Source organism: Uloborus diversus, chromosome 6 (assembly GCF_026930045.1).
Source record: "Uloborus diversus isolate 005 chromosome 6, Udiv.v.3.1, whole genome shotgun sequence".
NCBI classification, from domain to species: Eukaryota; Metazoa; Arthropoda; class Arachnida; order Araneae; family Uloboridae; genus Uloborus; species Uloborus diversus.
Window position 1 is genome coordinate 75,498,720 of NC_072736.1, and position 14,088 is coordinate 75,512,807.

Genomic DNA, 14,088 nt, shown 5'->3' on the forward strand with positions numbered 1-14,088 from the left:
TCCATCTGACCCCATCCCTAAACCAAATTTTCTCTTGTAGAGCAATTTTTCTTCTTGTTTGTCAAATTTAACATTGTTGCAAACATTTCAGTATGGCGGAAATGGTTTGTCATATCAATCACTTCGTTTTTTCGAGATACACTCCGGATAATATCCCGATACTGGTCTGGTACATATATCGTTTCGTGTTTTCTAAGAACCTTCTCAATTCTTCCAAAATCCCGATCTGAATCTAGATATGCATGTCCCACTTCTGGAAATTTGTGGTCAATTGATTTGAAATAACCTGTCAATATAAGGAATTGATAGAGGCAGATCATTGCAAAGTTATTGTTCTGACCAGCACAAGAGTCACTCCATGCTATTAAACCGTCTTTTGTTTTCAGCTCATCATCCGTTTCTATTACCGTTAAAATTGAACTACAGACTTCTGAGCTTCCTCGATGGGCAACGTCTTCAATCCATGTACAAAATGTGACTTTGGCTACATTTTTATAAATTATATGTATTCCTAGATTGTAGAACTACATCTGACGCAAGTAAAAGGCTTTTGATGTTGTTAGTTTTGGCAAAGGCATAATCTGTTGTAAGTCAACGGTAATGAAAGCAGTACCATTATTACTTTGGACAATTTGATGAATTCACAAATTCACGATTTTGTAGGCTAGCATGACACGCAATATTTTCATCATTATCTTCATTCTTGTGAAGTATGCTTTTTGCAATTTTAATTAATAACTTTGCCCTTGACATTTTTTCTCTTGACAAAATGTATCTTATGTTAATTATCACAAAAAAGCGCAAAAGGCTATTACAAGAAAATAATAGCTAAGTCACAATCAGAAAATACTGTAAACAAACAGATCAGTCAGAAGGAATCAAAACGTTTGAATTAAAAACGGTGCTAACTCTATGAAAAACGATGCCCTTTAGTGGATGAAGGTGTTAATATACGTAAACACTTTTAACCACTAGAAAAGTTACGGTTTTATGTTAGATAACACCTTTATCCTCTAGAATCTCTGGAAATACACAGAATAAGACTTTCAATGCTAGCTTATATAAAATATAATCATTTAAAACTTTCATCCATGAACAAAACTCGTTTTTTTAAAAAATGTCAGTTAACACCTTTATCCACTGATCCCTTCAATTAATCATCTCCAATTTTTTTTTTTTTTTGATGGGAAAGGTCGCGGATAATTGTGAGTTTACTGTATTGGACTTTCTCTTCGATTTTGCTATAAATGGGCCTGGCTGTGTATATGGACGGGTGCAAGTGTGTGCAGTAGTGGTCCAAAATCTTATTTTATATGAACTCCATATTCAGAAAAGGTGTGACTATCTTAGAAAAAAAAAATTATATAAAAAGGCAGAAATTTTTTTTGAAGTTTGTCACCAATTTCTTGATTTGCCCCATATGTGTATAAAATTTTGACCACATGTTGCTTTCACCTATAATTTTACTTCAAATCCTATTCACTGAAATCTAACTTAATTGTTTTCCTGACCCTACAAGATGCAAAAGTATACATTAAAATATGCAAAGCCTGATAACATTTCTGAAATAACTGATAATCTAAAAACTTTTCCAGTGGGAACATCACTCCTGAATCTAGCTGTGCTATAATCACTAAAGCGAGGACGATTTCTCAATTCACTTTATTACCTATAATAACTGTGCTCCAGGTTTCATTAATAACTTCATCTAAAAACCAATCATGAATCTTTTGAAATTCATGTTCTTTGCCATCAGTTGGTAATAAATTTTAACTTGACAACCAAAAAGCTGAATTCCCCCATTACATGGATCCATTCAAACATATCCTTAACAGTAAAATATACTTCAATGTCCTAATGTTAGTCAAGATTAAGTAGCTGACATGAATTGTTCAGTTATAACTTAGCTCAGACTATATCAAAATCAATACGTTACCTCTTAATGGTAACATTCATTACAAACAAAAATGTCAATGTAAATTAAGGCTTTCATTTCTTCTCTTTTCCAAAATATATTTGCAAATGTAAAAGAAACCTCTGTATAGCCTTTTTAAAATCTTTCCTTTGTACATAATCTATTTTAATGAAGCTTCGGAATCTCTGTTAATCATTTTTTTCAAAAATATATTGAAAAAGAAAAGTATTTTGAAATTAATTTTTAAACTAACAGCACTAAACATTTTATGAGTCTAGAAACTTGAAAATATTACAACAGATCTGCACACATGTTCATTTACTTTAATTTGCCTTTTGGAAGTAACTCTGCTAACTTGTTTAAATAAATAACAATTACTTACTGTATCCAAAGCACATTCGGTACCAGATAAATCTAGATGTGTCAAAGCATTAGGTTGAGCCAGAAAATTATATAAATTCTGCAAAGCAAACAGAAAAAACTTACAAAAATGAACAAATATACATAGAAGTTTTCATAATAAAAGCTTTTTACACCAAACTTGACAAAGATTCCTTCGAAAAATAATTACATTGTAAACATTTTGCTCATGGAAAAAAAATTGTTTTGTTTCACACAGGCAAAAAAAAAAAGTTTGAACATATAAGAACGTTATTACCTTAATCACTAAATTTCATACCACCACGACAACAAGCACTGCAATGAACAGCAAATAAATCATGCATGGTGCTTTCTGCTTACAATTACACAGTTTAAACAGTTTCAAGTATAGCCACAAATTTCCATCATTCCTTTTCAATATTATTTTAAGATAATAAAGTTTGAAATATGCTAAATAATAGTCATGTTAAGCAGCTATTGCATGTAGTGTTATTCAAAAGGTTTTGCATTTTTCTTATTTTCGTACAAAAGAATATAACAGATTGAGTTCTTATGGGAGGATTTGTTTACCTGCTTAAATGCACTTTTCAAAACATTTTATCTGGTGTCAATTTCATTTTGAAATCAACACTTAAGTGCTCCACAAAAATGGTATAAAGCTGAAAATCATAAACATTATACTGGATTGGTTGGTGATTACTAGAACATATTCCAGAAAAACCTTTTTGAATGAGATTTTATCATCTCATTTTTTGAATGATCTTGTGTTTGATCATATAATGCAATAAAAAATTATAGGTAAACTTACATTTACATCTTCTTTGAAGACATTATCACTAATATTGAGGAATGTAAGAGTAGATGGCATAGCACGATTTAATGAAAGGGCATGGGCTAAAGTGTTTATGCCTTTAGCAGTCAATCCTGTTCTACTTAAATTTAAATGAATAAGTCCTTTTTGGAGTCGACCTACTGAACTACCAAGTTGACCAGCACCTGTTGCGGGAAAAAATAAATAAATAATAAAAACACAACCAGCATTAATAAAACTAGAATATTCAACTACGTCTATAAAGGTCTATTTGGTTACATGGAAAATAATTGGTCATACTATAAATCTAAACCAAAGTACATAAGTTTTACATTGCCTGCTAAATTAGTCCAAAAGGGCTTGACTCCATAAAAACCTATACTCCAGAGTTTCTTTCCAAGTGTTTGAAAGGAAAAACTCTGCTATTTCACAATTTTTTTTTTTTTTTTTGCTTTCGCTTTCAAAATTCGTCATGCATTCATAACATACTTCAGTTATTCAGTTAGAAGAATATAATTTTACTATAGTGAAATGTTTATGAGTACGGCGACAAATCTCTACTAACCAATTTCTAAGTCATCTTCTCCTATCAACTCAGTGTTGAAAGTCTTCCAACACTTTGAGAGCAACTTGATTTATCTCTTATCTGAAAACTCGATTGTCTTTTTCCTTTTTGGGTATTATTATCCAAATAAAAGTCATAGAATAATTTCTGCATTTTGGTAATTGATACTGAGTCAAGAAGAGAGTGTCTAATAAAGTTGTTTAGTTGATGGATTCTTTCATGCTGCCTCCCTCCAATTCAGCAAACTTTCAAACAAATAAACTTCATTTAAAATTCTTAGAGTATACAAGATTTTAATATATGCTCTTTCATTGGAAATGAATTCTTAAGCATAGAAAGAGGTACTTTCAGAAAAGTCAGGGGAGGGAGACAAAAGAAGGAATCCAATAATTTATCATACTTTGAAACAGTTGAAGTATTTTTTTTTCTAAAATATGTAATCATTTCAACAAGAAAAATTCAGTAAATAAAAAGCATAAACAATTGTTTCAAGCACTGCTTAGTAATAATAGTAAAATTTTGCCTAAGAAACCCAACATTGACATTTTTGTGAGAAACCACCTCTTCCTAACAGCTGATTTACCCCGAAATGGCAATGAGAAATTTCACAGTATAAGAACTTTATAAATGCTATGAAAATAATGATACTAACAAATGAACTTATGCGAAACTTAACAGAATTTTAAAGAGGAAGAAAGAAAAAATAAATACAATTTCAAAAATAATTCCAGAATTGTTTTATTTCTAACTAATAAATTTTGCATCAAAATAAATTGCTAAATAAAAATATAAAAATGCAAGCATACCTTGGGTAATTTTGGCAATAATTCCACATAGACTATTGATGCCTAAAATGAGAATGGATGTTAATAAAATTTTGCTTGACAAAAAATAACTAAACAATTTTATGAAATAAGAAACAATATATTAAGAAATAAAAGCTGAAATAGGAAATAAAAACTCGAAAACAAACCTTTATCTTCAATGAGATTGTTAGACAAATCTAAAGTATGGAGAGGTGTATGGGGGTTGGCCATTAAAGCTAGCGATAATTTACAAGCAAATTCCCTAAAAATTTTAATTTTCAAAAATGTCAGAAAAGATGTATATAGTAATATACAAAGAAAAGAAAAACAGAAACATATACACACCATTTTAACCCTGTGTTATCCAGATACAATTCTTCAAGGGCAACAGATTTTCGTAACACAAGCAAGACCACATCTAAAGCCTCAGAAACCTTTCAAAAACAAAACAAAAAATATATTAATCCTTTTGGGTCTTCATAACCGAATAAATTTCAATTACAATTACACAAGACAATTACACAAGATTAAATATAAAAAGGAAGGACAATAACCAGAGATGGCTTGAGATCGGGGGGCAGGGAGGGGGGCAATTCCCTACCCGTCGGACACGTCTTGCCCTCAACGTCGGGGAAAATTTAATATTTTGTCGGGGAATCTTTTTGCTTTGACATGTATCGTAAATGATAACATTTTTCTCGAGAGTGAACTCGAAAATAAATTTGTAGAAAGTGAAAGTATCTTGTAAATGAAAGAAAGAAAAAAATCTGTCACTTTCGAGGTCACCCATCTTGCAATTTAGCCCAAGTGTGTTATGTCGTCCAGATGGTGGCAAAAAGGGCTCGCTAGCTTTAGGGGAAACTGTTTTTGAAATTTCTGTTTGTCAATGAGATGGTTTTCAAACCACCGTGGTGTTAACAGCATGGTGATTACTGGTGGGTGGTTCAGAATCCAGGGTTCGTACTCTATTTGGATAAAAAAATTCCATCACTTTTAAATGACTTCATGAAAATTTTCATGACCTTGTTACATGAAGAGAATAATACTATTTAATATTAAACTTGTCATTTTTTTTTGGAAATGAGCATTAGCAAAACTTCTATGTGAATCCCACTACCTGGTTGAAAAAATATCGGTGTACACTTAAAAAACTGAATAATTCTTACCTGTTTTCATCATATAAGTTTAAGTTAAGTAAAACTACAGTGAATGATGTTTAAATGTCGACTATTTTTTTATAAACAGGCAGAATGATAATGATTGGGGAAAAGGTTGAATGAATCATTACCAAGTTTCAATAAATTTGCTTCAAAAGTTGCCTTTTAGTGTCAACTTGACAATTTTTAGGTTCTTTAAAATAAATCCACATTCTTTAGTAAATTCATGTTTCTAAACCAGATATTTATTTTTAAAAAAATAAAAAAAACATTTCATAGTAAATAAATCTTTTGATTTAAATGTACTTGTTTACTTATTTGTACATTTTCAAATGCATATAAATTAATAGGTTCAGAAATTCCAGAACATGTTTGAATAATGACACTGAACGTACCAGTGGGTCGCATGGATTAGTTTTGCGGGCCGTATATTGGAAACTACTGTTTTTGAGCATTAGAATTCCCCTTCTTCTGTGTTTTATCGCAAGAGTAAAGATTGTCCAAAACCTTCAAAAAATTGAGATAAACTCTGATAAATTTTAAAATAAAGATTTAGGAGTGATGGAAACGAACTTGGAGGCAATGTGTTTTTTGAGATCGTTCAATTTTCCAGTTTAAATAAGCTTTCATGGTGCAATACTAAATCACTCAAGATTTCTAATGCTCTTTTTAGCTATTGTTACTTTTTCCCAGAACATTTTTCCATGACTGAAAATAAATTTCCATGACTTAGACTGAAAATTTCAATTTTCCATGACTGTTCCAGGTCTGAAATTTGCTTATTTTCTTTCCATGACTTTCCAGGATTTCCATGACCCGTATGAACCCTGAGAATCGCCAGACGAACAGTTCAATGTTTTATTACACTATGTGCCGGCTAGGCGTCGGCATCGTGTCATGAGATGGGGATAAAAGTACCGAGTGACAATAGTCAGAGGGGAGAGATGGGAGTCTAAAATGAGGGGGATTCTTAATTGGTTGGGCGTTCCAGCTGTCGAGTGTAGAAGGGTCTTAATTGGAAGGGTACGGGGCGCATTGGAGAGAAATCATACGTTTTTCTTCTTCTTATTATATACAATCCGCTAAACTGCTTCAAGTGTGCCATCTCACACTGTCGCATTTTAAAGTAGTTCTCCAGGTAAATACTGCTACTAGCACTCAGAAGTTAGAAAGTAAGTCGTTACTTATATTTTCTCTAATATTGATGCTTCATTCTGCAACAAAACATACTGTGAACAATCATTTGACTTAATTCCGCAGAAGTTTATCAAAGTTGGGTTAACATTTCATTTTTTTAGTGTAATGATGTCAAGCCGTCAAAATGATAAAAGCAAATAGATGTTTAAAACTTTACTTATTTTTCTTTCTAATATCTCATATCGATCTTACTTGTAGATTTCAGGATACTTTTGCTGAAAAAAGAGCAGAAATGTGATATCGGTTCCTGTTAAAAAAAGTATCCCAGGGGATGGGGAGGAGCGGACCATTTTGGAAAAAATTGAAAAGGAATATATAAATAGAGTTAAAAGCAATAAAAAAAAAGTTTCCCTTCAAATTTCAATTTTTTAGATGTTATCATATTTTGTCCAAACTCATGTTTCTGACGCAAGGGCTGATTTGGGGGAGGGTCAAAGTCAGGAAGAGTCAGCGGACTTCCTCCCCCAGTAGGGTTCTTTCTATTTTGAATTTTTTGTTCATTTTCAAAAGAACACATATATTTACTTGCGGTAACGTGACCAGCCTGCAATTTTTTTTACAAGAAATGACAACTGAAATTTGAATCGTATTTGATTTCATATTATAACATGCATACTTTGAATAATTTTAAAAACTCTTACCAATTTTACACCCGTGGCTCGGAATTTAGTGAACCATGTATTAAATGTCAAAGCAGATATTATTGGCATCAAATCCCTGCAATAGTAATAATTAAAAAATTTGTCTCAGAATATTTATTCATATTATAAATATTTTTTGAAATAAAAAAGCCTAAAATTAGAAAAGCTTTTACCTGCCATCTAGATGATCAAAATCTAGAAGGGAGAGCTCTTTGCTGTCATGAGAGAGATATATGGTATCAACATCCTGAAAAAACAGACAATTATTAGATTCTAACAGTTGAAATTTTTCAACATTCAACTATATAATCAATACAAATGAATTAAAATTCACTAAAAAATAACAATGTAGTACATGACTCATAAGTTTCTTAAGGAAAAAACAAAATTTTGCAAAGATACATTTCAAGAACTACAAATTTACAGTCAAATTGTTTGACATAACAATGACTGCTCCACCTATCATAGGAAATTGCTCAGCAAACCAAGTTTTGAAATAGGTTCAGTGTGTCTATGTAACAGCTAGTTAGACTTCAAGTGCACTTACTCACTTAGTCCTCCTGTAACCAACATACTACTCATAATCACACCAAGACAGAAACATCACTCATAAGAGAACACAATAGATCTTTACTTCACATTCCAATGAGCTTTTGTAGCTCCATATCGAAGATTCAGTGAATGGACATTCCCTCGCTAGACGTCATCCATAGCCTTCCTCCACCAAGGAACTCTCTCCGCCAGTGTAAGTTCATTAGCGTTTGGATGAGTGAAAGTGAAGAGAATGATGTTTTTACTTTGAACACACAAGCCCAATGTGGATTGAGCCACAGTGGTGTACTGCGTTAGTCTGAAGGATTTAACGAACTATGATTACTTCTGATCCTTTTATGCTTTAATTTGTGTAATATGTATAAGTATATGTGAATTAAACCTCTTTAAAGTTAAACTTAGCAATGCTTGGGATAAGACTATCAATAAAGTAGCAGATAGATGTTGGAAAAATGATATAATTTGCACCAACACTATATAGAGCATTTTGTTCAGAACTTTCTCACAAGTAAAGAAATAAATAAAGTCCTATTGTATTCTGGTGGCAATAGTCTTAACTTTCTGCTGCAAATCCAATATGGTGTGCCTACAGCCATATTGGAGTCATCTCACTTGTGACTTGTTATAATTGCACATTAACATAGATAGTATTTTCACAAGATCAAATCTACCAAATATCAGGCACACTGAATACGTTATCTTTCAATAATATCGTGAAAAAAAAAGCCTATCACTTAATACATCGTCCTGTAGACTTTTTACATGACCTTGCTAAAAGTTAATAAGCTGCAGAAACAACTTTTTGTGTCTTCTTAAAAACATCGACTCAAATTTAATTCACAAGGCTCAATACAGAAGTTGCACAATGCTCACCAGTTTGCATCATATTCAAAGTAAGTGAAGTTTGTAAAATTCTAAGAGGCACAATTTCTTGGAGAAAAAGCTTCATTTTCTACAAGCGTACCAAATTTAAATACTTTTCAAAGACTATTTTTATTGCATACCTGCCAACTTCTGAGAAAAAAAATCCGCAAGATTTTTTATTTCAGAATATTTTTAATGCAAAAATAAAATCAAACAGGCCATTTTTCAAACATTAGCTTAACCTCTTTACATTTAACAACATAAAATTAGTTATGAACTTCATTTTATTTGAACTTACTTTCATTTAGTAAAAATTACTCGTATAGCTTTCTTTAAAGGTTTGGAAATAACGTTTACTCATCTTTAAAAAAGAACGAAACAAAGGCAACGTGCACTGATTAAACAAGAAAAATGATTAATCGTTGTGTCAAAATCAATCCTCTAGTTGCACGCCACAATGCTCGCTTTGATTGGATACCGATAGTCATGCACTGTACGTCACTGTGTGACGTCATAATTTTGCCTAACATCTTCGTGCGCGATTCTCCTACGGCAACCTCTCCTTGACCTCTAATACTGTATTGCATTTGGCAAAAGTATCGTTAGTGCCAAAACTGGTGAGATAGTTTTTTCCCTACAAAACATGAAAAATCCAGAAAATTTTGCTTGTAACCCGAAAAACAGAAAAAAAACATTGAAATTCGTAAAACTTCCGGGAAATCTGGAAGAGTTGGCAGGTATGTTATTGTATCAGTTTGTCAGAAGTTGAAAATTGGTCTACACAAACCAAAACAATACATTTATTTTGAAGTTAATTAAAGTTTTTAAAAAAGTCATACCCATGCAACTTCTTCTCTATATGGTAAACCATGATAATCACACATACAAGCGTACTGAGTAGAATAGCCTCCACAGGGTCCTGTGTCTTTGGTCTCAAGGGCATGATTGTACTCCAACATAGCCTGCAATCGTGTTGGTGGAGTAACCTCCAGCCTCCTGATTACATGCCTTCAGAAACAAAATTATTTCATTAAAAACATTATACAATGACATAATTTTAAAAAAAAAACTTACTTACTAAACATAAAAACAATCCACTCGCACATGTAACTCTGATTAAAACCTGCAAACATGGAATAAATTTCATATTTGTTCATATCAAAAGGAAGAAAAGTGTGAGCAACTTGATTCCTTTTAGAACAGAAACTTTCTAAAATATGGTAAAACATGCATCCCAATATTTTTCTTTCACTATAACTATTTCACATCATTTCATAAAATCCTTATGAAAAACACAATTTTTTAGCTAAAATATCAAAGAAATATTGTTTACAAAACTTTTAAAACATTAATGAAAACCAAAATATGTCATTAAATTTCAAATTCTTCTTTTATTGTTTCTTTCTAAACCAATGAAAAATCAAGATAAAACTAATGAAAAAAGGATACATCAAAAACAAATGAATTCAATATTTTCTTATATTTTTTCAAAACAGAAATAAGTTTTTTAACTCTACGTATTTACAGTGACTCCCAAAAGTGTTCGTACACTTTGAAATTTTTTAGCAAAATCAAAATAACGCGAAACTGAATTCGAATATGAAGTCCAATATTTTTTCACATCATGCCTAAGTCATTCTAAATACAACCTAGTACTTTTTTCAAAATATTGACGGATCTTCTTTTTGAAATGGGTCAAAAAGCTAAGAGGCAGAGAAATAATTCGCCACAAAAGTCACTCACTCAAATATTTTCGAATAAATTCATGAATAAAATTACCATATGTCGTTTTTTTTAATTATTTTCGCATTGTGTTGACCCTTAAGGGTCATTTGGCTTTAATTATTTGTTTATTTATTCCTTAATATTGTGCTTATTACTTTAAAATGGCTGGTATTCGTAAAAAACCACAAACACCATTCGAAAGTTGAATTTTTTTCCTTACAGTAGTGGTAAATTGGCTTGAAATGTCTCTAAATTAGTTAATTCATTCCATTCCATAGTAAAGTGCTTGATAAATTGCTTTAAAGAAAAGAATCGGACCAAAAACAAGGTAAGAAAAGGTCAACCGGCCAAGTTGACAAAGTATGATCGGAGATTTAAAGTTAAAAAATGTATGAAAAATACACATTTGAGTACTGTAAAAGTTTCTGCAGAGTTAAATGAAACATTTTACATTTAATTTTCACCTAAAATTGTTCGCCAAGTTCTCTGATTAGCTGCATTAAATGGGACCTCTTCCCGCAGAAATTTTCTTGATCGTATGAAAAACAGAAAGCTTATGCTTTACGTCGCAAAATCAATGATAAATAAGCTCAAAACGTTTTGGAATTACGTCTTACTTACACACGAAAATAAATTCAACATTTTTGGTTGAATTCTTGCATAATTGTCCACTATAATATTAAAATCTGTTTGCGTCTGTCTGAAGATCTATCTTCTCGAAAACCGCTGCGAATCGAGAGTCAAATGAGGTACCGATCAATTCGAAATTTTCCAAAGAAAACAACAGGACCAATCTCGTAATTGTGCGACTTTAATTAGCAGAGATATTAATTAAAACGTTAATTAACATAACGTTATTCAGGAATTTTTATTTCTTTCCTGTTGCCATTTTGCATATTGGTGAGCAAGTAAAATTCTAATAATTCTTTTAAAAGAGATTTTTTGGCTGCTGTCCAAATCTTAAAACAACGTTTCCATCTAGAATTTTTATTTTAAATTAGTTTAAAATTGGTTGCACTATTCGGACATAGCCTTAATTTTATCGTCTGTCTTTTTTTTAATTTTTACATTCAATGTTCTTAACTTTTTTCAGCATAGGAAAGTTGTTTCTTTAGGTATCTTTACTGACTGTAGAGTGTAAGTTTATCATTCGCCGACTTCATATTTTGGTACATTTAGGAGATGTGACTAATTATGTTTATTTTGTTGGACCTTTTCCCGTCACATGGGTGAGTTTTCGAATTGTAATAACTCTCTTTTTCCTTCCTGTTTCTATTTTTGAAATACAGTTTGTATCGTTAAAAGAACATGTTAAATTAAGATTGTTTGGATTTCTTTAAATGAAACAGAGTTGAACAAAAATATTGTTTTTAAGGATTTTAACTAAAGCTTCATTCGAATCTGATGACTTGGTATTAAATTAATGCTGATTGGTATTTATAAAGACTTGGTGCTTTAGTTTCATGTAAGCAACCAAAAAGTATGTGTCATTTTATGTAAAAAGCTGATCTTAATTGTACATACAAATGTTTCACGTATAGTCTATCAGATTTCATTCAGTTTAAAGTGAGCACAGATTATAATTGATAATGCATATATTTTTATCTTTTGTGCTAACTGAAAATACTCATAACTTGCATTATTGATAACTATGATTAACTTTAAAGAGATTTTTGCCAAAAATATGCTCTACTGGTGTTTTGCAAACCTTGCATTGTGCGTATTTATTTACTCCTTAGCGCTTTAGAAACTGATGTCAGAGTAATACAAAAACATTAATTGGACATCTCTTTTATTTTTTAAGTAGCCCGTGCAACGCCGGGCACGCAGCTAGTAAATAGAAGAAAAAATGAGGAACTTAATCTTGAGAACTTAGTTGTATCAGTTAATAAGGACGTTGAAGGTGTTTTTGTGTGAGGGTGCATATCAGCATCAGGTCTTGGTAGTTTGGAATTTTTTGATGAAATAACGAATCATGCTGTTCATTCAAATATTTTAAAAACCAATTTTAAACTCTGAGCCAAAAATCTGGTTATAGGAAACAACTTTGTTTTTATCAAAATAACAATAAGAACATGGTTTTCAATGTTTGCGTCTAGTGCCTTGAAAATTGTCCTAATGTTTAGAAAATACCCCTCTTAATCTTCAGAGATTTAAACTTAATCTAACATATTTAGAGATATCTGGAGGCTAGATTACGAAAATACAGCTTTGAAACGAAAGTAGAGCTAGAAATAGTAAGACTGGATGTGTGGTTGAACACTTACTCAGACGTTTAAAAGATGTGTTGTTCATACAGCATGATATTCTACTAATTAATAACTTAGTAAAAAGTAAGATTATTCAATAACATATAAACATTTTTTAAAGTGTACAAAGACTTTTGTGAGGTAAAATTTCCGGCACTTTTTAGTTTTTTTATTTTTAAAAAACGAGTTTTAATAATTTTATATAGTTTTGTTGAAAATTGATCTTAGACCTTATAATTAAATACCTGTTCCAAAATATAAATTTTAACCAATGGATAGAGGCCTATTTCATTGAAAGTAGTAGGTGTACAAACACTTTTGGGAGCCACTGTATGTATATTGTATTTTTAAATTTTCACACAAATTTACATTCCCTCTAAAATTGTATTTTAAAACATTGCAACATAATTAAACGTGAATTGCTTCCCCAATACTTACTCTAAAGGCACTTGAGGAAAAATGCTTTTCACAGCAGTTCCCAACTGACTAATCATATGATTAACATCTTCAGACTCAGGGTCAAAGGAATAAAAGGTAAAAGTTTTGCTTTCAACTGTTAAGCATAGCTATTGACCAGGAAGAAAAAATATTTCATTAATGAAAGTACATATTTCAAAATAATAATAATGATTTGTGCTAAAGGCAAGACAAAAAATTTAAAATTATTATATACCAGTGGTGCCAACCTTTTTTTAACCCAAGGACCGTACTTCATATTAAGATGAATCTTGCCGGTCAGAACATATGAAATTTCAAAAGATCTTAAGTTATTCTAGATGGAAAAACTTGAAAAAGAAAAGAAAACAACAAACCAAGAACTGCTGTAATCTTTCATTATGCTAATTTTACCAATGCAAACTTTACAATTATTTTCCAGAAACCATTTTTTAATGTTTGGCTCAAATTTCCTGTACTTTCTAAGAAACCAAAATAGCACGAAAAAAGCAAAGTTAAGTAACGGTATAATGGAGAAGTTATTTGATTGATGAAATTTGGCACAGGTTGCTGCCGCATTGGTATTGCCTAGGATGGTTTGGCAATTCTTTCGGTTCCAAAAAGTAGTTTTGATCCATAACATCACAAATTAACGTGCAAATCTCAGTTTTTAAATTTGTGGAAGACCATTAGAAATATATATATTTAAAGAAATAACATTGCTTCTTTTGAGTTTGAAGTAATTTCAGCAAAGTATCGCGAGAATATTCAAATATAAATCGATAATCAC

The 14,088-nt window shown here is 31.2% G+C and overlaps 1 protein-coding gene across 2 annotated transcripts in view; it reads right to left on the reverse strand.

Moving 5' to 3' along the window:
* The window catches only part of LOC129224007 (F-actin-uncapping protein LRRC16A-like), a 111,966-nt gene that overhangs the window by 69,328 nt on the left and 28,550 nt on the right, over positions 1-14,088 (reverse strand). For both annotated transcript variants that reach the window (XM_054858402.1, XM_054858401.1), the window contains exons 5-13: positions 13,302-13,429; positions 9,729-9,897; positions 7,647-7,720; positions 7,474-7,549; positions 4,824-4,912; positions 4,646-4,740; positions 4,479-4,520; positions 3,105-3,292; positions 2,298-2,375 (exon numbers count right to left, since the gene is read on the reverse strand). In XM_054858402.1, the coding sequence (XP_054714377.1) occupies positions 2,298-2,375; positions 3,105-3,292; positions 4,479-4,520; positions 4,646-4,740; positions 4,824-4,912; positions 7,474-7,549; positions 7,647-7,720; positions 9,729-9,897; positions 13,302-13,429 (939 nt within the window). The remainder of the gene's footprint in view (positions 1-2,297; positions 2,376-3,104; positions 3,293-4,478; positions 4,521-4,645; positions 4,741-4,823; positions 4,913-7,473; positions 7,550-7,646; positions 7,721-9,728; positions 9,898-13,301; positions 13,430-14,088) is intronic.